Source organism: Giraffa tippelskirchi, chromosome 10, assembly GCF_054371585.1.
Source record: "Giraffa tippelskirchi isolate mGirTip1 chromosome 10, T2T-mGirTip1v1.2.pri, whole genome shotgun sequence".
Lineage (NCBI taxonomy): Eukaryota > Metazoa > Chordata > Mammalia > Artiodactyla > Giraffidae > Giraffa > Giraffa tippelskirchi.
Genome location: NC_137284.1, coordinates 85,086,840 through 85,109,115, shown reverse-complemented (window position 1 = coordinate 85,109,115; position 22,276 = coordinate 85,086,840). Strand labels below are relative to the sequence as shown.

Genomic DNA, 22,276 nt, shown 5'->3' with positions numbered 1-22,276 from the left:
TGGTTTTGACTTGTATTTTTCTGATGTTTAGTGACATTAAGTATCTTTTCATGTACTACTGGCCATCTGTATATCTTCTTTGTAAAAATGCTTATTGAGATCCTTTGCTAATTTAAAAATCAGATTATTGCTTTAATATTGAGTTGTATGAGTTCTTTATAGATTTTGGATACTGGCCCCTTATCATGTACATGATTTGCAAACATTTCCTCCCATTCTATGGGCTGCCTTCTAATTCTGTTGTTTTCCTTTGATGTGCAGAAAATTTTAAGTTTGATGTTATCCGACTTTTTTGTTGTTGCCTTTGCTTTTCTATGGTGACAAGTCCAGTCATTACCAAAACCAGCGCCAAGATTACTCCCTGTGTTTTCTCCTAGATTTATTAGGGTTTCAGTTCTTCAAGTCATTGATCCATTTTGAGTTGATTTTTGTGTATGGTGTTAAGATAGTGGTCCAGTTTCATTCTTCTGCATATGGCTGTTCAGTTTTCCTATTACTGCAGCTGTTTAATATAGTTTCAAATCAAGATGTATCATGCATCCAACCTTTTCCTTCAAGATTCCTTTGGATATTTGGGTCTTCTGAAGTTTCATATACATATTTTAGGATTGTTCTAATTCTGTGGAAAATGTCATTGAAATTTTATGGTGATTGCATGGAATCTGTGAATTACTTTGGGTGGTATGGACGTTTTAACAATTCTTCTAATCTATGAGCTCTGAATATCTTCCATTTATTTTTCTCATCTCTGCCTTATAGTTTTCAATATATAGGTCTTTCACTTCCTTGGTTAAAATTATTCTATTTTATTCATTTTGATGCAATTGTAAGTGGAATTACTTTCTTAATTTCTCTGAGAGTTCACTATTATTATACAGAAAAGGAAATGTTCTTTGTATATTAATTTTATATTTAGCATTTTTACTGAATTTATTAACTCAGTTTTTTCTTGGTTGAGTCTTTAAGACCTTCTATATATAATATCATGTAGTCTGTAAATAAAGACAGTTTTAATTCTTCCTTTTCAATTTGGATCATGCCTATTTGCTCTAGCACTTTCGGCAATATTTTGAATAAAAGTGGTTAACAGTGGGCATCCATATCTTGTTCATGATCTTAGAAGACAAAGGTTTCAGCTTTCACTGACTATGTTAGCTGTGGTCTTATCATATATGGCCTTTACTATGTTGATACACATTCCCTTTATATCCACTGTTTTGAGAGTTATCATAAACGGGTGTTGAATTTTTGTTGAATGCTTTTTCTGTATCCGTTAAGATGATCATATGATTTTTAGCCTTCATTTTGTTAATGTGTGTATCACATCAATTGATTTGTGGTTTATGAACAACCATTGCATACCAGGAATAAATCCCACTTGATCATGGTGTATGACCCTTTTAAAGTATTGTTGAATTAATTTGATAATGTTGAGGATTTTTTCATCTATTTTCATCAAGGATATTGACTTGCAATTTTCTTGTAGTGCCCTTGTCTGTTTTTGGTATCATGGTAATAAGACTGACTTTGTAAAAATGAATTAGGAAGTATTTACTTCTCTCTCATTTTTCGGGAGTTTGGAAGGGACAGGTATTAATTGTTCTTTGAATGTTTGGTAGAATTCACAAGTGAGGCCATCTGGTTGTGGACTTTGTTGGAAGGTTTTTGATAACTGATTCAATCTTCTTACTAGTAACTGGTCTGTTTAGATTGTCTATTCCTCCATGAATGAGTCTTGATAGGTTGTATGTTTCTAGAAAATTATCCATTTCTTCTAGGTTGTTGGATATTTTTTTGCAAGTTTTAAATTGTATTATTATTTCTCCCTTTGTTTGTTAATATTTTCTTTATATATTTAAGTGCTCCTGTGTTGGGTGCATAAATACTTACAAATGTTTATATCCTTTTGTTAGATTGACTCCTTTATTATTATGTAATGATCATGATTGTCTCTTACTATAGTTTTTGTATTAAAGCCTATTTTGTCTATGTATATACCTACCCCAGCTTTCTTCTGGTTTCTATTTGTATGGAATATCTTTTTCCATTTCAGTCTGTGAATATCTGTAAAGTTGAAATGGGACTCTATAGTTATTATAACTGTTATAAATATAACATGTTTATTTAAACCTCATAATATTTAGTGCTATACATACAATAAGCGGGCTTCCCTGGTAGCTCAGACGGTAAAGCGTCTGCCTACAATGTGGGAGACCTGGGTTCGATCCCTGGGTCAGGAAGATCCCCTGGAGAAGGAAATGGCAACCCACTCCAGTACTCTTGCCTGGAAAATCCCATGGACCAAGGAGCATGGTAGGCGACAGTCCATGGGGTCGCAAACAGTCGGACACGACTGAGCGACTTCACTTCACTTCATACAATAAGCTATAACATCTTACTGACTTGAGACTTAAGTTCAAATGCATTCTAAAACTACTCTTTCCTTCATGTTCTATGCTTTTGATTTCACAATTTACATATTTTCAGTCTGTGTAACCATTGATTATTGTATGCTGGTTAAACTATATTTGTCTATGTGATTAACCCACTGTCATTACAATATTAGATTATTCTTAATTTAACTATCTATTTTTACCAGTGAGATTTATACTTTGATATGATTTCCTGTTACTAATTAGTGCTATTTTGTTTCATTTTAAAGGAGTGCCTTTAACATTTCTTATAAGGTCAGTCGAGTGGTAATGAGCTCCAGTATTCCCTTGTCTACAACTCTTTATCTTTTGAATTGGAAGGACAGTTTTACCAGATAAGAGTATTTTTGGTTGGTAGGTTTTTTCTTTTAGTACTTTACATACATCTTGCCACTCACATCAGGCCTGTGCATTTTGGTGGAAAGATACTGGTAGCCTTAAAGGTCTCTTTGTATGTAACAAGTTGTTTTTCTTGCTGCTTTTAAGATTCTCTCCTTATCATTTACTTTAAAAGTTTTTAATATTTATTTTATATTAGAATATAGTTGATACACATTGTCATGTCAGTTTCAAGTGTACAGCAAAGTGATTCATTTATACATAGACATATCTACTTTTCAGGATTATTTTCTTACATAGCTTATTATAGAGTGTTGAGTGGCGTTTCCTGTGGTTTACAATAGATCCTTGTTAATTATCTATTGTAGGTATATTAGTGTGTATATGTTAATGCCAATCCCAAAATGTATACTTCCCCTGACATTTCCCTTTTGGTAACCATAAGGGAAATCTGTTTCTGTTTTGTAAATAAGTTCATTTGTACCATATTTTTAAATTCCACATATAAGTGATATCATTTGCTATTTGTCTTTGTCACTTCCTTCACTTAGTGTGATAATCTCTAAATCTATCCATGATATTGCTGCAAATGGCAATATTTTGTTCTTTAATGGCCAAATAATATTCTGTTGCATATATGTACCATAGTTTCTTTATCCATTCCCCTGATGATTGACATGTAGGTTGCTTTCATGTTCTGTCTATTGTAGATAGTGCTGTGATGAACATTGGGGTCTATGTCTCTTTTCCAATTATAGTTTTCTCCAGATACAGGCCCAAGAATGGGAGTGCTACATCATATAGTAACTCTATTTTTAGCTTTTAAGGAACCTCCATATTGTTCTCCATAGTGGCTACATTCCCAACAACAATGTAGTAAGGTTCCCTTTCCTGTGCACCCAGTGTTTATTGTTCATGGACATTTTATGACAGTTGTTCTGATCGGTGCAAGGTGATACCTCATTATAGTTTTGATTTGAATTTCTCTAGTAATTAGTGATGTTCAGCATCTTTTCATGTGCTTTTTGGCCATGTATGTTTTATTTATTTATAATTAATTTGTATTAGTGTATAGTTGATTTGCAACATTGTTGGTTTTCTCTATATAGCAAACTGAATCAGTTATGTGTGTGTGTGTGTGTGTGTGTGTGTGTGTGTGTGTGTATATTCTTTTCCCATGTAGGTCATTACAGATTATCAAAGAGTCTGCTGTGTGAACAGGTTTTTATAAATTATTATAAACTATTTATATTTATATAAATTATTATATAATTATATAATTATTAGTATAATAACAAGTCCTTATAAATTATTTTATATACAGTAGTCTGTATACGTCATTCTCAATCTCGCAATTCACCCCTCCTGCCCCACTTCTCCCCCTTAATAACCCTGTTTGTTTTCTATATCTGTAACTCTATTTTTGTTTTGTAAATAGGTTTATTTGTACCATTTTTTTAGATCTCATATATCATCTGTATGTCTTCGGAGAAATTTAGATTTTCTGCCCATTTTTGATTGAATTATTTATTGATATTGAGCTGCATGAGCTATTTGCTATTTGCATGTTTTGGAGATTAATCCCTTGCCAATCGATTCATTTGCAAGTATTTTCTCCCATTGTGTGGCTTGTCTTTTCATTTTGTTTATGATTTCCTTTGCTGTGAAAAAACTCTTGAGTTTAATTAGGTTCCATTTGTTTGTTTTCATTTTCATTACTCTAGGAGGCTGATCCAAAAAGATAGTGCTGTGATTTATGTTAAAGAGTATTCTCCCTGTGTTTTCCTCTAAGTGTTTTATGGTATCTGATTTTACAATTAGGTCTTTAATCCATTTTGAGTCTATTTTTGTGTGTGGTGTTAGAGAATGTTCTAGTTTCTTTCTGTCACATGTAGCTGTCCAGTGTTCCCAGCACCACTTGTTGAAGAGACTGTCTTTTCTTAGTCATAGATTTACCAGAGATTGTCTTGCCACCTTTGTCACAGATTTACTCTTGATAATTTAGAGACCCATAGAAAGACACATTAATTAAAATATATTTGAAATAAAACACTGTGTAAATTTAAGGTGTACATGTTAATTTGATAATTTATGTACTGTAATATAATTGCCATTGTAGTAATAATTAGCAGCTCTATTGTATTACCAAAATGTCTTTTTTTTTTAGTAGTTGGAATAATTCATTTAATAGTCTCTTAGCAAGTTTGATGACTATAGTAGTTTATATTCAGTGTACTGTGCATTAGCTCTCTAGAGCTCATTTACTACTTGTTTTAAGATTGCACCCTTGAACAACATCTGTCTTATCCCCTACTCCCTATTCCATGGTAACCACCATCTATTCTCTGTTTTTATGAGTTTGGCTTTTTAGATTTTACACACAGTACTTGTCTTTCTTATTTAGCATAACATGCCCAGAGTCCACCTATGTTGTTGCAAATGGCAGTTTGCACTTTCTCGTGGCTGAAAAATATTATATTGTGTGCCTATATGCATACATAAGCATAAATTGTTTATCTGTTCACTGGTTTACAGATATCTAGGTTGTCTCCATATCTTCTTGTCCATTGTGAATAATGCTACAATGAATGTGGAGTATGGTTATTGCCTCAAAATCCTGTTTTCATGTCTTTTGCATATATAGACAGAGATAGAATTGATGGATCATAATGGTAGATTTATTTTTATTTGAGGAACCTCCATATTGGTAGCACCAATTTACATTTCAACCAACAGTATATAAATGTTCCCTTTTATTTATATCTCACCAATACCTGTTGTCTCTCATCTTCTTGATGATATCCATTCCAACAAGTGTGAGGTGACAGCTCTCTGTAGTCTTGTGTTTCCTTGAAGAAAGGTCTATTTAGTTTTTCTGCCTATTTGTTAGTTGGATTATTTTGTTTTTGAGTTTGATGAGTTATTTATATATTTTGGATTTTGGATATAAAACCCCTTATCTGATACACGGTTTGCAAATTTTTTCTTGAAATCTGTTGCTTTTTCATCTGGTCAGTTGTTGCTTTTGCTGTGGAAAAGCATTCGCGTTTGATGTAGTCCCATTTGCTTATTTTTGCTTTTACTGTATGTACTTTTGGTGTTACATCCAAAAATCATTGCCAATAACAATGTTGAGGAGCTTCCTATGTTTCTACTAAGTTTTATAGTTATTAGGCTTTATGTTTAAATCTGTTATCCATTTTGAGTTATTTCTGTGAATGGTGTAAGATAGGGGTCCAATGTCATCGTTCTGCATGTGTTTATCCCATCTCCCCATCATCATTTGTCAAAGAGGCTATTATTTCCCATTGGGTGTTCTTGGCTCCATTATCAGATATTAGTTGACAGTGTATGCAGGGATTTAATTGTAGGCTCTGTTGTGTTGGTCTCTGTCCATTTTTATGCCACTACCATACCTTTTAAAATAATTTATTATTACTGTAGCTTTGTAGTACAGTCAAAAACAGGACATATGATACCTCTGGCTTTGTTATTTTTCCTGAGAAAGCTTTGACTATTTGCAGACTTTGTCACTTCATATAAATTTTGAATTTTTTTTTTTTCTATTTCTGTAAAGAACGCCATTGGTATTTTGATGGAGATTGTGTTGAATCTACAGTTGACTTTGAGTAGTATAGATATTGTAACAATATCAATTCTTATTATCAATTAACATGGGATGTCTTTCCATCTGTTTGTGTTGGCTTCAATTTCTTTCAGGGAAGTCTTGTAGTTTTAATTTTATAGAGAACTTTCATTTTGTTGGTTAAAGTTATTTCCAGATATTTCATTGTTTTTGATGGTATTGTGAATGTGACAGTTTTAGATGCTTCATCTTTAGTGTACAGAAATACAACTGATTTTTGTATGTTGACTTTATAGCCTGAAATGTAATAAGATTATTGATTAGTGATAACAGTTTTGGGGGGTAGTTTTTATATACAGAATTGTATCATGTGCAAATAATGACAGTTTTACCTCTTCCTTCACTATGAATTTGGAGGTATTTCCTCTTCCTTACTTGGTTTGGGTGTTATTTGGATACCTCTTATCTGTAACTCTCTAGGCTTCCTAGATTTGGATAGCCGTTTCTTTTCTCAGGTTAGGAAAGCTTTCAATCATTATTTCTTCAAACAGTTTTCTACCCATGTATGCCTTTCTTTTCCATCTGGGACATTTGAATGTGAATTTCAGTCTACTTAATGTTGTCTCATAAGTTGCTTTAGCTATCTATCTTCACTTTATTCTTTTGGTTCCTGATGGAATGAATCACTGCTCTGATTTGTGAGTTTACCGATACTTTCTTCCACTTCATCTAGTCTGCTATTTGAACTCTTCTCTATTGGCCTTTTCAGTATAGTTATTGTATTCGTCAGCTCTGTGACATTTGTTTGGTACTTGTATATTCTTTGCTGAAATTCTCAGTTCATGTGTTCTTCTCCTGATATGGTGACAATCTTTATGACCATATTTTGAACTCTTTCTCATGTCAGTCACTCTTCTCTGTATCATTAAGGTCTGTTTGTGGAGTTCTTTTTCTTTTAAAACATATTTTTCTGTTTCTTCACTTTCCTTGACATGCTGTATGGTGGTTTCCCTTTGGATCCTAGTAGTTGAGGGTGTTCTAACATCTGTCAGTGTCCCAGTGGGGAAGATCTCAGTCAGAACCAGAAACAGGCTGATTGGAGGCTGGATCCTCAGGCAGCAGCTTCCAAAGTATGCGAAAACACCTCTTTCAGGGACTGAGGGATGGGCATTTCCGTCTGCTCCCTCTGTGCTGAATTCTGAGGGGATAGGCATTTGAGAACTATTTCTTTGCTATGGTTCTACGTCCTTTGGGAAGCTACCTCAAAAGCCAAGGTGCCAGATGGGATCACAAGCTTCTTTTAGGAAGATACCACTGACTTGGAGTGAGTCAGAGGGTCAGTGGGCATAGTCTACCCCTTTGCCTGTCTCCAGGGAGTCTTGAGGTAAGTCACTAAATGTGAGCTAAATTAGAAGCCTTACTTGCAGGCAATCTTTTAAAGTATGCAAATAGCCTCTCTCAGGGAAAGCTTGGGAGAAGTGCATTTCTCTCTGCTCCCTCTTCTGAGCTTTGGAAGGATAGCCACAGGGAGTCCTTGCAAATCTGTTAAAAATTCTTTGTAGCTATAGTCTTGTCAGTTTTATGGACACAAGCCCCATTAGGCTTTCAAAGCCAGAAGTTTTGGGGGCCCATCCCTCAGGTTAGAGTCTTAAAAGTTGGGGTGCAGAGAAGTTGCTGTACATATATACAGTGATTCCATTGCTCAGCCATAAAAAGAAAACTGAGTGAAGTAAATCAGAAAGAGGAAAACAATTATCTTATATTGATGCATATATAAGGAATCTATAAAAAGGGTACCAATGAACCTGTTTTCAGGGCAGAAATAGAGATGCAGATGTAGAGCATGTTTGAGGATACAATGGAGGAAGGAGAGGGTGGGATGAATTGAGAGAGTAGCACTGATATATATACACTATTATGTGTAAAATAGATAACTGATGGGAAGCTGCTGTACAGCACAGGGCGCTCAGCTCGCTGCCCTGTGATGACCTAGATGAGTGAGATGAGGGCAGAGGTGAGTGAGGCTCAAGAGGGAGGAGGGGATATACATATATTTATAGCTGATTCATGTTGTTGCACAGGAGAAACTAACAACATTGTAAAGCAATTATCCTCCAATTAAAAATAACAATTTTAAAAATTAAAATTGGAATGCTAGATGTTCAACCTAAACCCTGCACTGCTCAGGTCGAAGCTGGAAGCTGTGAGTTCCTTTCTAATTGTATGTTGCTGTGCCAAGTGTGTGGTTTATGGAGACAATGTTCCTCAGCTTTTCCTACTCATTTGGATGTGTATTACATTCACTCAGTGCATAAGAGTTGCTCATCTACTTTCTACATTTCTCTCAGAGGGTATTGCTCTTTTTATAGCTGTAGGTTTGGCAGGTCTGTGGGTTAAGGTGAGTTTTAAGTCTCCTCTGTCACCATCTTGGACCAGAAACTCAATAACTCATGCTTCTAAACCTTTACCTCTAAATGCTCCTCTGAACTCCACATGCATTGATCACTATCACCTCTCCTTTTGATTCTCAGAAATATCTTAAACTTGCCCCTAAATATTATTTTTCTGAATGATACTTCTAGGAGTAATGAAGCAGGTCAAAGACAACAAATCATCGGTGAGTCTTCCTTTTTTCAAATCTAATCTATCAGCCTGTCCACTTAACTCTAGTTTCAAAATATATTCCCAGACCTATTACTTACCATGTCATGTCCAGGTTACTATTACTTCTGGCCTACACTCTTGCAAAAGTTGCCTCCCTTGACTCACTGCTTCTATTCTTGCTCTTTAACAATTTTCTCTCCAAAAAGCAGCCTTCTTAAAACCAAATCCTTTCATGCCCTTCTTGAAACTTCTCAGAACAAAACCCAAATTTCTTATAAAGGCCTACAAAGCCTTATGCGGTGTGCAGCTTGGCTGCCTCTCCATCTTCCTCTATTCCTCCTTGCTTCACATTACTCAATAACACTAACTTTCTCTGCAACAGATAAAGGTATTTGTTATCTTAGGACCTTTGCATTTCCTCTTCTCTTTGTTCCAATACCCTTCCCTCTAGGTAGATTAACCAGTTGAAAAAACAGGATGGTGAATTACATGTGAATTTGAGATAAAACATTACATTTTAGAATAAATGTATCTTAAATATCTCAGGCATATAATAGTGGCCTGATACATAGTTGTACTGCAAGTACTTGATAAATGAGTACTGGTACCCAAATAAAGCAGTGGTTGGTTGATTAGTTAGGAACACTACAAACATAAAATACTAACTAACTTAAAGGCTTAATTGTCATTTCACTAGGACAGCTTCCCAGTTCTGGTTAAGTATTAATTTGATAGAATGCAAAATTAGCAAACATACAAGATCCGTTGATGTATTAACGCAAAATACATCTGTATGCTCTAGAAATGTTATGGAAAGAAAAATATTCTTTCTGGCTCTGCTTCCATTGTTTTTATTTTTATATTTCCAATGTTTTTTTGAGGGAGGGTTTAATTTCCTCTGTGTGATGAGGAGATATGTCTGTTTCAGTCTGGGAGGTGGTAGTTCAGATAACTTATTTGGAGTCCCTGAAGTCTGCATGTTGATCCACACTGAAAAATCTGTCCCTTCAGTTTCCTGATCATGTTTTCTCAAATGTTTTGCATGGGCAACCACATATACCAAGACTTGAAATTATTATATGAAAATAAATTATGAGATACGTTCTAAAAACATTCTAAATCACAAATGCATAGATGTGGGAGAAACCTCAGCATTATTTTTTCCTATCTTAAAGAGACCAAAATCCCACTAACAGCATAACCAGATAAATCAGTCTCATTTTTAAAGGTTAGTGGAATAGGTAACAGACTGGTATCTTGTTTCAGCTTCAAACAGTAAAGGAACAGAGTGCCAAAATTATTTACAAATATTTTAAGATATGAAAGAGTAATTTTAATTTTCTTCTAGAGACCTGTCTCAAAATACTCTTAGTAAAGATAACAACTAAGAAGCCCTCATTCTTTTTTTTTTTCTGTCCCATTACTACTCAAGAAAAAAAATCTAAACCATGTTCTTGCCCTGAGTCTTACTTTTTCATGATTTTGCCCCAAGCCTTAATTTTAAGACCAGATATACCAGTAAGTAAAAATCTCTTCATTTTTCTCTTCTTATACAAGTATTACTTAACTCTTATTCTCCCTTTCTTTCTCCACCCAGAACCTGGGGTGACTAACTAATCGCAAATAGTAAGAGCCCACTGTGTGTGTATACGTGGTAGTGTCCGATTCTTTGCGAGCCTATGGACTGCAGCCTTCCAGGCTCCTCTGTCCATGGGATTTTCCTGGCAAGAAAACTGGAGTGGCTTCCCATTTCCTCCTCCAGGGAGTAAGAGCTCAAATCATTGGAAAAAGCATCCACCAAATAATAGCTAACTCTGGAATTTAGATAGGTCTATACTTACATCACCCACAGCAGCTTCAAAGAAAATGCATATTTAAAATTATTTACGCAGGTAGATATTACACATAACTCTCTTAATAGGAATAAGATCCCTAACAAATCATTTCCTACATAGCACCTTAATACACTTATCACATTCAATCATGAGGTAGGTTTAATGTATGTGTATGTATACACACACATTTATTCTACAAATTCATTTTTCATGTTCTCAATAACATGTTTCTACCAATTATGTTTGCATAAAATAATGAACTTCCTCAATAGTACATGTTATTGATTTGCTTTTTCTTTACCACTTAAATCTTCAAAAGCATTATTTTATTATCCCAGAACATTCTGACATTCCCTCTGCTATTCCACTTTTCTCTCTGGATGAGCTCATTCTTCAGTAATGGCCACATCTCCATCTAGTGGTTTCCTAACCAAAGACTACCTGTACAGCAATGAAAAATGAACATAACAAATGCTGTCTAGTTACAACATTCAGGATTCCAAAACATCAAAAAAGAAAAGAAACTGTAATGGAACTCTGACTATAAACTCAGGCCCTAAAATACCTATTCAGTTGTACTGAGTATGTAATTCAGAAATTTGTCAGAGAATAACAAATGATGATAATCCTAGCCTGCTGCTGCTAAGTCACTTCAGTCATGTCCGACTCTGTGCGACCCCATAGACGGCAGCCCACCAGGCTCCCTCACCCCTGGGGTTCTCCAGGCAAGAACATTGCCTAGATAATGTAAATAATATTAAGTAAAATTAACTTAGAAACACTTAGTGATACTAAAATATTTCACTAAGAACATCAATATCTAAGAAATGCTGTTTCAACAATATCCATTTACATAGGAAGGGAAAAATTAGGATAATGAGCTTAGAAGGTACTGAATAATGCTTGATATTACTGAAATATTTCATTAATTTTATGTTAGCAACTTTTGAAACAAAACGTATGACCATCTCTAATAATTGTCCTTAGGGTATTTCTTTTAAGTAAAAATAAGACATCATGAAGAATGTATACTTTTTTTCCACATTGACTTAACCTTTAGTAAAACCTTAAGAAACACTTCCAGGCAAGAATACTGGAGTGGGGTGCCATTCCCTTCTCCAGGGGATCTTCCCGTAAGAGACATTACTAATTTTTAACTAAATATAGGAAACTTATATGCTCTATTCAGGATTAGAAACGTGTAATATTTGAACGTTGTTATTTACAAAACAACATTACTACTGGCATTTTAATAACCTGGTTTCAGGACATTTATTGTAGTGGATTTAGGGATATGGGTTACTTTTTAAAATTTCAAGCCAAACAGAAAAACAAAGAAAAATTAGAGAAAGTGACTGACCATCCACACCACATGAAAACTTGCAGTAAAATGAAGGTAGGAGCTGACATCATGGTACAGGCACGACTCGTTGTGCATATAAGTTGATCCTATTAATAACGGGCAAAGTAGCAAGTACAGGAAAAGGAAAGAAAACACAGAAAAGAAGACATACAAGATGAGATTTCATGCAATTTGCTGGCAGTTAGCAGTTTATGTGAGCCTCCATTCAGAGCAGATTCACAGTGACTGTTGCAAATAAGCATTACCAAAATATTCCACTGCTAAAAAAATACAAGACATTATTAGCACATTAAGCTACTGAGCAAGAGTTGTACTTTCACACACAATCCCTTTTACAGGAACAGTAATATTGGAAATGTCTGTCTTTGTAAAATCTTTTTGTTGTGACCAAAAAATAGTTTCCGATGGTGAAAATATTTTGGGTAATAGGTTTTTATATGATCTTGGAAGTGCACCTGAGTAAATTTAATCTGTCTTTGGTGACAAATAGTTGACTAGTGAAGTTTCCCTAATGAGTGACACTAGCCTTGGGCCCAAAAATAACATTCTTTGGGGAATAATTTGACCCGGCAAAACTCAAGGTAGAGTAGAGAGAACAAAAGAGGCCTCATATCTGGGTCTTACTTAAGCCTCACCATAAAAAAAGCAAAAAGTCAAGCAGCTCTAACTTTGAATCAGTTTTCCCCTTCAAAGAGGAACTGATCCACAGTCCTTATGGAGGTAAAAGGATTTAGTGGCTAAAACATTTTGCGTTTTCACCCTTATTCCCTATCACTAATTGTACTTTGCTCCCTTCTAATCTGTGTTTTCTACTTGCATAATATGTATCCATGGAAATTCTTATTCTTTTCTGAAACAAATGTGGTTATGTGTATTTGAGTAAATAAGCACAGAATAGATATATCAGTTCTAAATAAATAACTTCTAGAAATGCACATTACTGAATAAATGATCTGACATTTTTTAGAGTAAGCAATTCCTAAGATGATAATGCTTTGTTTGCAAACCTTCATGCAAAGAGACATGAAAACTGGAGAATTGAGAAATATTAAAGAAGTTTAGTTTTTATAAGTAGTGAGCACCTTTTATATGGCGTTTGATTCAGAATAAAGCTTATTAAAAAATGAAAATAATTCGAAAAGTATAAAGCTACTTATATGTACAGTAGTCTGAATAGTATTTATGAAAGGAAGACAGCTAACCTATAGGAAAAGGACTACTCATCTCAGATAACATACATTAAATGTGTGTAAAATTTTATCAACTTAATCCTGTGTTACTAACCTACTCTAATTTCAAACAATATAAAAAATAATTAAGAAAAATAATACAAAGCTAATAGGTGATAGAATTAGAAACCAAGTAAAAAAGAATTACAAAATAAGGGGACAACAGTGATATAACAAGTTTTTAAATATACTGAAGACTAAACAAATTAGTAAAATACTATAATAAAAACATATCTTCAAGATTGGAATATAAATGAAGGTAGGCAACTCATATACTATTAGTAATATTTACTGTCAGTTACTATTTATTAGAAAGCTTTTAAAATCATTTAGATTTACGATCTTAGAACATTAGTAAACTGGCATTGTGTTTGAAAGTACAATTTCTGTGGAAAGGACAGATAGATAGAAGAAGCAACTGTTAAGCTTATGCTAACCATGAAAAAATACTGAAATGAAAAATCTATATACCAGCAAGTATGTCATGTTAATGAGAAATACTATGGTTAAGACATTATGTTGGAATTAAAACTGTAATTTTTCCCCTGAAATTCTTTGGACACACTTACCAAGGCATTGTTATCAAAGCAGACATCAGGCCCTTTTCGATATCTGGGTTGCTTCACCATATCACAAGGATCTGGACCATCAGCTAAAAAAACTTGTTAAGGGATATGAAATTACCTTTTTCCCCCCACAGAACTGAAAAAATACAATGCCATATATTTATTTCTCAAAGCAAGCAGGAGGAACCTATGACATTATTCTAGTACCATACACCACTATAGGATTTAAGGAACTAAACTGCCACAAATTTTCTTTTGTTAGCCTGGGACTGTGTGAAGAGATCAACTTTTTATCTGTACTGTACACAGCATGGTTGCTGGCACAAGGAAGTACTCTAAATATTTGTAGAATATAAGTGGTTGAAATGTGCAAATGATGCACCTGTAAGACAGAGTCATTCTCGTAAGACCATAACGGAGGACCTTGGTGCCTCCTATTTAGCAAGATAGAAACTAATTCTAGTAATAAATGTCAGTTCCAAACATATGGGAGGACTGTCTTCCCAGAAACAGCAAAAACCAGAGGCAGTCTACCAAAATTAGGCCTGTAATGCTTGAATAGTCACTGCATTGTTATTTAGCATATTTACCCGCAGAAGTATTTTTAGCATTGCTGCCATTGCAGTTGTAGCAAATGACAGGACTTACCTTCTTTTAAAGGCTGAATAATATTCCATTGTAGGTATAGACCACATTCGACTCCATTAATGATGACTGGCTGTTGACAGCTTTCAAGGAACAGCAGACCCTTTTTCCTTCTGTCCTATACCTGGGCGAGCTGACAGGGAAGACAGAGGACTCCCTCATCTGGCACTGTGTGGAGGTTTGGGCCAACAAGCCCCATGGAGCACTAGCAGAAACCCAGCATCCTCCCAACCACCACCAATCCCCAACTGAGGTATTCCCTGATGCTCTCTAGCCATTTTCAGAGCTACTTGGGAATCTGCGTTGCTCTCTCCACAAAGACTCACTGTGCAAGAGAAGCCTCTCGCCTTCTCTGAGTGCACGCGTAGCATCAGCAGTCTTGGCATCCAAATGAAATTTTGTGTGAAGGGTCCATGCTGCCTCTGTGAGGTGATCTCAGCACTCTGTGGTATTTTTCTCTTTCTGGGCATGAACAATGTGATGCAGTTAAAAATGCATGGCTTTAAGATGGAATTTTTATTCCCAACCTCTCCAATGTGAAAGGATACAAGTCTGCTCTGCTTGTATGAGCAACCGCGTGTCACAGGGACAAGTTCCTTTGCTCTCAACCATGATGAATATTAAATTGGTGTTCATAAGTTTTTCTACATGGAAGATTCTGTAGAATGAGTATTATAAAAGATTAGAGAAAGTCATTTGAGAAAAAAAAATAGTTTTCAAAGACTGTTAGGTATTAAAAAGAAAGAAAATAAGACTTTTTGAAACAAAGCATCACATGCACAAACAGTAAAACTGAATGAGAATGATTTTTGAAGAGAAAGATTAACATGGACATATTATCTCTCAAACAAATACTAAAAAATTCCAACAGGAGATGTTTCTAAAGCGATAAACCTCAATGCAAAATAAGTACCACTCTGTTGTTTAGACTTGTAAGAAATGTTTTATTTTACATGTTTAAGGAAGTGTGGTATTTATCACTGAAAATGTCCCAGAGTTGCCTTATTTTACAGTGAAGGTCAGGAGTGTAAAATGGCTCAGCATTTGCCCAAGCTCATGACAGGCTGAAGTCTAGATTTGGCTATTAAACACACCTTCTGTGAAGACAGAAATGTCGTCCACTTTAACCAATATGGTAAACAAACACTTGCCCCAGGATGCTATATTGAGCACCCGAAATGGTGACTAGTGTTACTAAGGTACAAAATTGTAATATTAATTAGTTGCAATGACTAATGATTAGATGACTGAAATTGCCATCTGTGGCTGGTTACTAATAAATTAGGACAACACAGGTCTAGACAGAATTAAGGGCTTTGAATTCCATGTAGTGTTTTTTTCCCACATCTTAAGCTGTTTCTACCTTTCACAATAAAAATGTAGATCTGTTGTTAAAGAGTAATTGATTTTCAAAGAAGTGGGGTTTTCTTTCTTTCTTAACCTATTTAAGTTGGGACACAAGGATAAAGCAAATCAAAAGTAACCATGGTTCAACTTATTATACTGGTCTTTACATTACAGTTTAACTTAGTCATTTTTAAAGTATACATTGTTACTCTTGTACATCAATTAATGAAAGACTGAAGACTCTAAACTGATAAAACCATTTAACTTGCCACAGTTCTATTTTCTGAAAGTGATGTCCTGATATGCTAATCTCTAAATAAGACAGTCTGCTTTTTTCTGATTACATGCCTGACTCCACCCCTTTCCTCTCCTCTGCATACCCTCCACCTCCTCCTAGGACATGGAGGTTTAATAAAGTAAGTCATAAAATCATACTGACCACATTGATTAAAAATTTGTGCTCGTTGCAGTTAACCCCTTCCTGAAAATACTTAAAAAAAAAAACTGTTATAAACTTCTTTTCCAAATTCCCTAGCAACCAGCTGTTCCTGCCCTTGTCACCTGCTCAGATTACCTCACCTCCTCATATTTCCTCTTCTCTCTGTTAACATTTCTTCTAGAATAAGCTGTCCTCAGTTACTAAAAACAAAGTATTCCAACTCTGTGCCTTCCTGCTCTGTTCTCAGGGATCCTGTGACATAGATCATCCCCTTCCTCTCAAAACTTCAAAAATCTCCACCCTGCCATTTGTTCTTTCTCTCAATACAAATAAAATAAAATTTTCCATTTCTTCCAAAAATTTTTCAAAATATTTTATGGACAGTGATGACTAACACTGACCTTGACTTTAGGAAATATGTTCTTATCTTTGATTTGAAACTGAAAAAACTAAGTGAATACTACAACTAAAACAATTTCCTACCCAAGGATATGTCTGTTAATCTGTTTAGTAAGTATAATTTTAATCTTATCAAAATTAATATAATTTCTGAAACTATCTCTACATTAGAAAAATTTTAATATGGATTCTTTTAGACAAAATACAAATTCCTTTATATTCTGCCTAAAAGTGGGTATAATTTTCTTGATTACATAATTACTAAAATAAGTTGAAGGAATTACAACTTATCGAAGTCAGAATTAACGTTAAAAAACCTTCAGAGAAACTGAAGATCTGTGGTGTTTTCAACATAAAGTAGTTACTCCTATCTCTCATACTCAAATGACACTCTCTTATTTTCTGTAATGATTATACAAATGAGTACAATTTCTTAGGGAAACAAGACTAGTCCAGAACTGAAGAAATGAATTACCTGGAACAGTTTCCACAATCTAATACACCACTAAATGATTTACTATCATTATCGAAAAAATACTGGGTTTGTTCAGTAATGCAACTCTGCTTTGACAGAGAGGCCGTAAAGTCATCATCTTCCATCTCAACTGTGGGGAAAACAAAGATAATTATGAGGGATCTCCCAAGAGCCTCCATTTCTCAAAGAGCAAAACAAATCAATCAGTATAAGGGCAGGCACCGTAACTGGCTAGTTACTCCATGAGGTATAGTGGCAGCTCCTAAAGGTACCCAATAACTATCTTTAGAATAAGTGAATTTGAATACATAAACAGTTACAAAACAGAAATCAGTGTGACCTACGAATTTTTCTAAGGCATTAGGAAAGTTGTGACAAAAAGAATTTAACCTACAAAAGTGTCAAACAGACGATCTCTCTCTCTTTCTCTCTCTCACACACACACTCTGAATTTTGAACTCAGCACATCCAAAAAGAAAATTTTAAGTTATTATGATAGCATTTGAGCTATTATTACATACCTGCCTCAAGAAGTCGTGGAAAGGTCAAACTCAAGAGAAACTGCTGTAGAATAGACCTAAATTTTAAATACAAAAGCTATTGATAAAAAGCTAGGTGTTTTATTTTATAAATTATATCATAAAAACCAGAGTATTTTTGCATGTACACATAAACATATTTCTTTTTTCATCTTTATGGAAAACTGAGAATTTGCAAGCATTTTTATAGAAGTGTTTTTTAAATTATATAAGATATTGTAAATTACTTTCTGTAAAGGAAGTCATGAAGTCAGTTGTCTTCAGGACCCAGTGAAGGACACATAATGTGTGAAGACACCTAATATAAAATCTGAGTGAGAAGTGATAACTCTAGGGAGAGTGTCATCATTTTAGAGCATAGTTTTGACACTCAAGATTTTATCCTTATTTTAGATATTGAAGCTGTATGGTAGGGAAAAAACACCACAAAACAAACAAAAATGACTGTGTACCATGGGTTTATTAGCTATTTACTTCAGGTGGCATAAAATAAAATGCATCATGTGGCATTCATGAAATAAAATATACCTATTAAATATCGGACATATGGCACATTTCAGTTTTACAATAAATGACAATTGAGCCAAATACTGGTAAAAACTCATCTGGAACTGAGTTTAGCTAAAACAAAAGCAGGGAGAAGTTGAGGAGGAGGGATTTTCTGGCCAGAAAATAGCATAAAAACAATCAAATATTTCAGGATGACTATGAGATGTAGAAAACCTCTGTAAAGCCTATCTAAAATAGCATTTTTACAACCGAAAGTACTATTTTCCCATTTTTCATAATTTTTAAGAAAAAATTAGATTTTTAATCTAAAATCTTTGCTACTTTAATAAAATGGTATAATCATTTAATTTTAGCTGGGAAAGCCTCAAAATCAAGTGACTGTTATATATTAATCATCTACACGGAATAAAACTTAGACAATACACTAGGGTAATGATACAAAAGAGAAACAGAGGGGGAGGAGGGAATGGACCCAGACATAACAGGAAGATTAGTTACTTGACTGACCAGACCCAAACAATGACAAATTTGATCTTCCCGACTTTCCACAGTGCCTCAATAAGCAGTTTAAATGTCTTCTTTTCATTGGTGGCAGGATATAGGTAGAGGGGAAAGTGAGAGGAAGGGTAGAACCGGTGAAAAGAAAGAATTAGATCCATTTCAGGAATATGATGCCTCTAAAATGAGGCCAGCCTTTGTATGAAAAGTGAAGAAGTAGAAAGAGAAGTCATCATGTCATGAATCTGATGGATGAAGACATTTAACGTGGGTATTTAAAACAATAACTAGTAACTTTTTGTAGATCAATGTGGTGTCTAAAATTTAAGGACTGAGTACAATATAAACACAAAATACCACTGAAAAGAGTTTCAACAGATCCAGAGATAAAAGAAGCCGCTGAAGAGGCTGAAGTTTGCGTGAGCATAAAACTATTTTCATAGGAAAAGCTGAATAACTGTAATGGTTTTTCACTGATCGTTTAAGAAAAAAATACTTATGACTGTTAACAATATGTCCTGTAGGAAATAATGTAGTTCCCATAATAATTATCTACATGTCTATATTTTCATCAAATTCTTTCCTATTTCACAACACTTTTTTCTCATTACCAATCAAAGCTAAAATTTGGACTTACCAGGCAGCAGCAGTGGCCCACCAGCCAATGTGTAATATGTCTGCTATTGATGGCTATAAAACAGGATAAGAAAGTATTACACTCATGAACACTGAGTGTCCCTCTGACACAATGGGAAGGCGAGTGGATACTACTGACCACGTATGCTGAGCGATGCCCTGCTCCTTGTTTTGGTGCGGCTCCTGGCTCACATACTGACTGATAATCGTAAGACTTGTTATAAGCATAAACTGATATATTAACCAGATGTCTCATCAAACTTGGATCAATTTCTCCAAAAAATCTTCCAATCTGGTACAGAAAAAAAAAAAAGTCAATATTTGGCTTACATTTGAAACTTTGTTAACACTTGAATCAGTACAAAGAAAAGAAATGATACAAAGAAACTGAACTAAAACCACTGAGGAGCTTAAAAACAAAAGTAAGTAATAAATGAGTATATGACACTTTGAAAGAATTCCCATGAGATTAGGTGTTCTCATTACTGAATGGTTCCCAGTGCTATCTGTGTAAGAAATGGACAGTTTACTATGCACTAAATCACAATCAAATAAGACAAATGGTGAAATTAGAAAAACTTGTGGGGACTGTGATGAACTGGATTAAGTCCCATCTATAGGGACAACCTCGAACTTCATTGATTCCAACCCATAAATAATGTCATTCAGGAAAACAGTCCAGGACTGAGAGATTTTTTGTTTGTTTTTTAAAGAGAAGCCAGATATTTCAATTCAGAAGTGGAATTATTTGGCAATTAATTCTACTTTGTTTAAAATCCTCTATGAACCAAAGAGCCTACATTGACAATTGGCAAATTTGGCATTAGAATCATCTGCTTCAAACCAGTTTGTATTAAGACTTATATTACCAACATACTAATATGTGAAAATTTTCTAAATTCCTGAGAGAGCAAAATAAAAAAGTTCATATCATATTAAAATCTTTAGCAAATAAGTTTTAACAGAAACAGTACCAGAAAGTAAAACTGACTAACAAGTAAAAGGAAAACTATTTTTTGGATGTATTTTTTTATGGTTTATATTACATTAAACACTTTGGTTATCAATTTTTATAGTGGTATGGAGAAGTTTCATAATGTTGATCAGGGAAACACACTTTTGAAACTCTACCCCTTCCCACTTTAGGTACATACCTGGTTAGTATAATCATCATGATTTGCCATCAAAAGGAACCCACCATCATCTAGAATAACACAATCCATTACCTATCAAAATAAAAATAGCAGTTAATACATTTTTAAGGAAGGTTAGGTTACATTATGACTCCATTTTATGTAGATGATTGTAACAGTAAAAATAGGAAAAAAGCTTAAATAACTATATCTTATCTTGAAGGTATGTGCTCAGGAGATTCTGATGAAATAAGGGTATGCATAGATTGCTATCAAACCATCAGGGCTTTAAATTCCACCACCATATGGCCATTAAAATTGTCAGCTCAGTCTGAACAATACATAAGAACAAATCAGAAAAAATGCTTTTGTCACTCTGTGGTCATCTTAATGAACCAGGAAACTAGATAAATCAAATATTTAATACTGTATAATTATTTTATTATTATTATATTTAAACACATACTTAAGATTTTGTCAAGGAAGGCATTTAAAAAAATCTATTTGGGGCATTAACCATCACAGACTTAAAAACAAAAAGCAGCACCATGAGGTTATTTATAATTATTTTATATCAAAAATATTTGGGTAATTTGGGATGTAAAAGCAAGAATCAGAAAAAAATGCCTTTAAGGAAAAATAATCATATATCCTAAAATGTTCCCAGTTTAAATTATGCTTAAATACATGAATCAATTTAATAGTTTTACTGTAAGAAATTACAATTAAAAGCTTTGTTTTCAGAGTTCAGGACATAATGCATTCTGTTTTCCCAATATGGAAGAAGCTTGCTAAAACCTTTGCTCTAAAAACAGCTGATATATAGTCTATGTAAAATGAATGTTACAATAATAATTAAAATTACTGGCTTATGGCTTCTCAAGATTTAGGAGTGATAAAATGATACGAAACTCCTGCTTCCCTTGGAAACATATACACATACATACAAGGACTCAAAGAAAATAGGGGGATTCATCCTTCTTAATGAGTATAGGTGTAACTTATCTAGTATCATTCTTACAACATCTTAAACTGGAAACAAAAGGTTTGTATTAGCCTTTTCAATTTCTCAAACAAAAATGGAAATAATAGAATCCAATCCAGGCAAGTAAAACATTTTTATAATTCTAAGGTTCAGTTAAAAGGAACTTTCTCACCACTATAAATACAGCACAAATATATTCAGATAAAATGCAAAAGATGAGGGAAGACTGCATTGATAATAAGTATGCTTCAGTTAGAAACCATGGTCAGAAACAAAGCCAAAATAAATATGTGCAAAAGAATCTAACACAATTGGGTCCAAAGAGAATACAGTTCATATTGATATGGCTTTTAAATGAATATTTTTAAATGCTTCTAAAGTTTAAGTTTGGAATTAAAAGCATATAATTCAAATTCTTATCAGTGAATAAATTCACAATTCCATACAATATTATTTTGGTATCTGATGAAAACTTCTTGCATTTTTTTTTACCATTAGTCTTAGAAAGAGTAACACAAAAAGTTGTATTTAAAAATTCCATTTTAAAGAGTTTTCTTACATCACTATTTCTTTTACAGTCACAAACTGGACCAGCACACTGAAAGATAGAAAGTATAATTATCATCTCACATTTTCTTAATAACTAGATTTTAATTATATCACTTTAATTATTACCATATTATAATAATTTATCTAGTATAAATGACTAAATGATA

The 22,276-nt window shown here is 34.0% G+C and overlaps 1 protein-coding gene across 20 annotated transcripts in view; it reads right to left on the bottom strand.

The window, feature by feature from the left end:
* The window catches only part of CACNA2D1 (calcium voltage-gated channel auxiliary subunit alpha2delta 1), a 524,609-nt gene that overhangs the window by 5,545 nt on the left and 496,788 nt on the right, over nt 1–22,276 (bottom strand). For 14 of the 20 annotated variants that reach the window (XR_014067144.1, XM_081535600.1, XM_081535601.1 and 11 more), the window contains 8 exons: nt 22,120–22,158; nt 20,597–20,668; nt 19,582–19,734; nt 19,444–19,496; nt 17,781–17,836; nt 17,260–17,389; nt 15,148–15,257; nt 13,958–14,040 (listed from right to left, as the gene is read on the bottom strand). Coding sequence is in view for 16 of the 20 variants with exons in the window: in XM_081535600.1 (XP_081391726.1) it covers nt 13,958–14,040; nt 15,148–15,257; nt 17,260–17,389; nt 17,781–17,836; nt 19,444–19,496; nt 19,582–19,734; nt 20,597–20,668; nt 22,120–22,158 (696 nt within the window). In the remaining 4 variants the exon portion in view is untranslated. Of the gene's footprint in view, nt 1–12,043; nt 12,246–13,957; nt 14,041–15,147; nt 15,258–17,259; nt 17,390–17,780; nt 17,871–19,417; nt 19,497–19,581; nt 19,735–20,596; nt 20,669–22,119; nt 22,186–22,276 lie in introns of those variants that run through there. The other 6 variants (XM_081535603.1, XM_081535608.1, XM_081535611.1 and 3 more) reach the window with 3 other exon arrangements.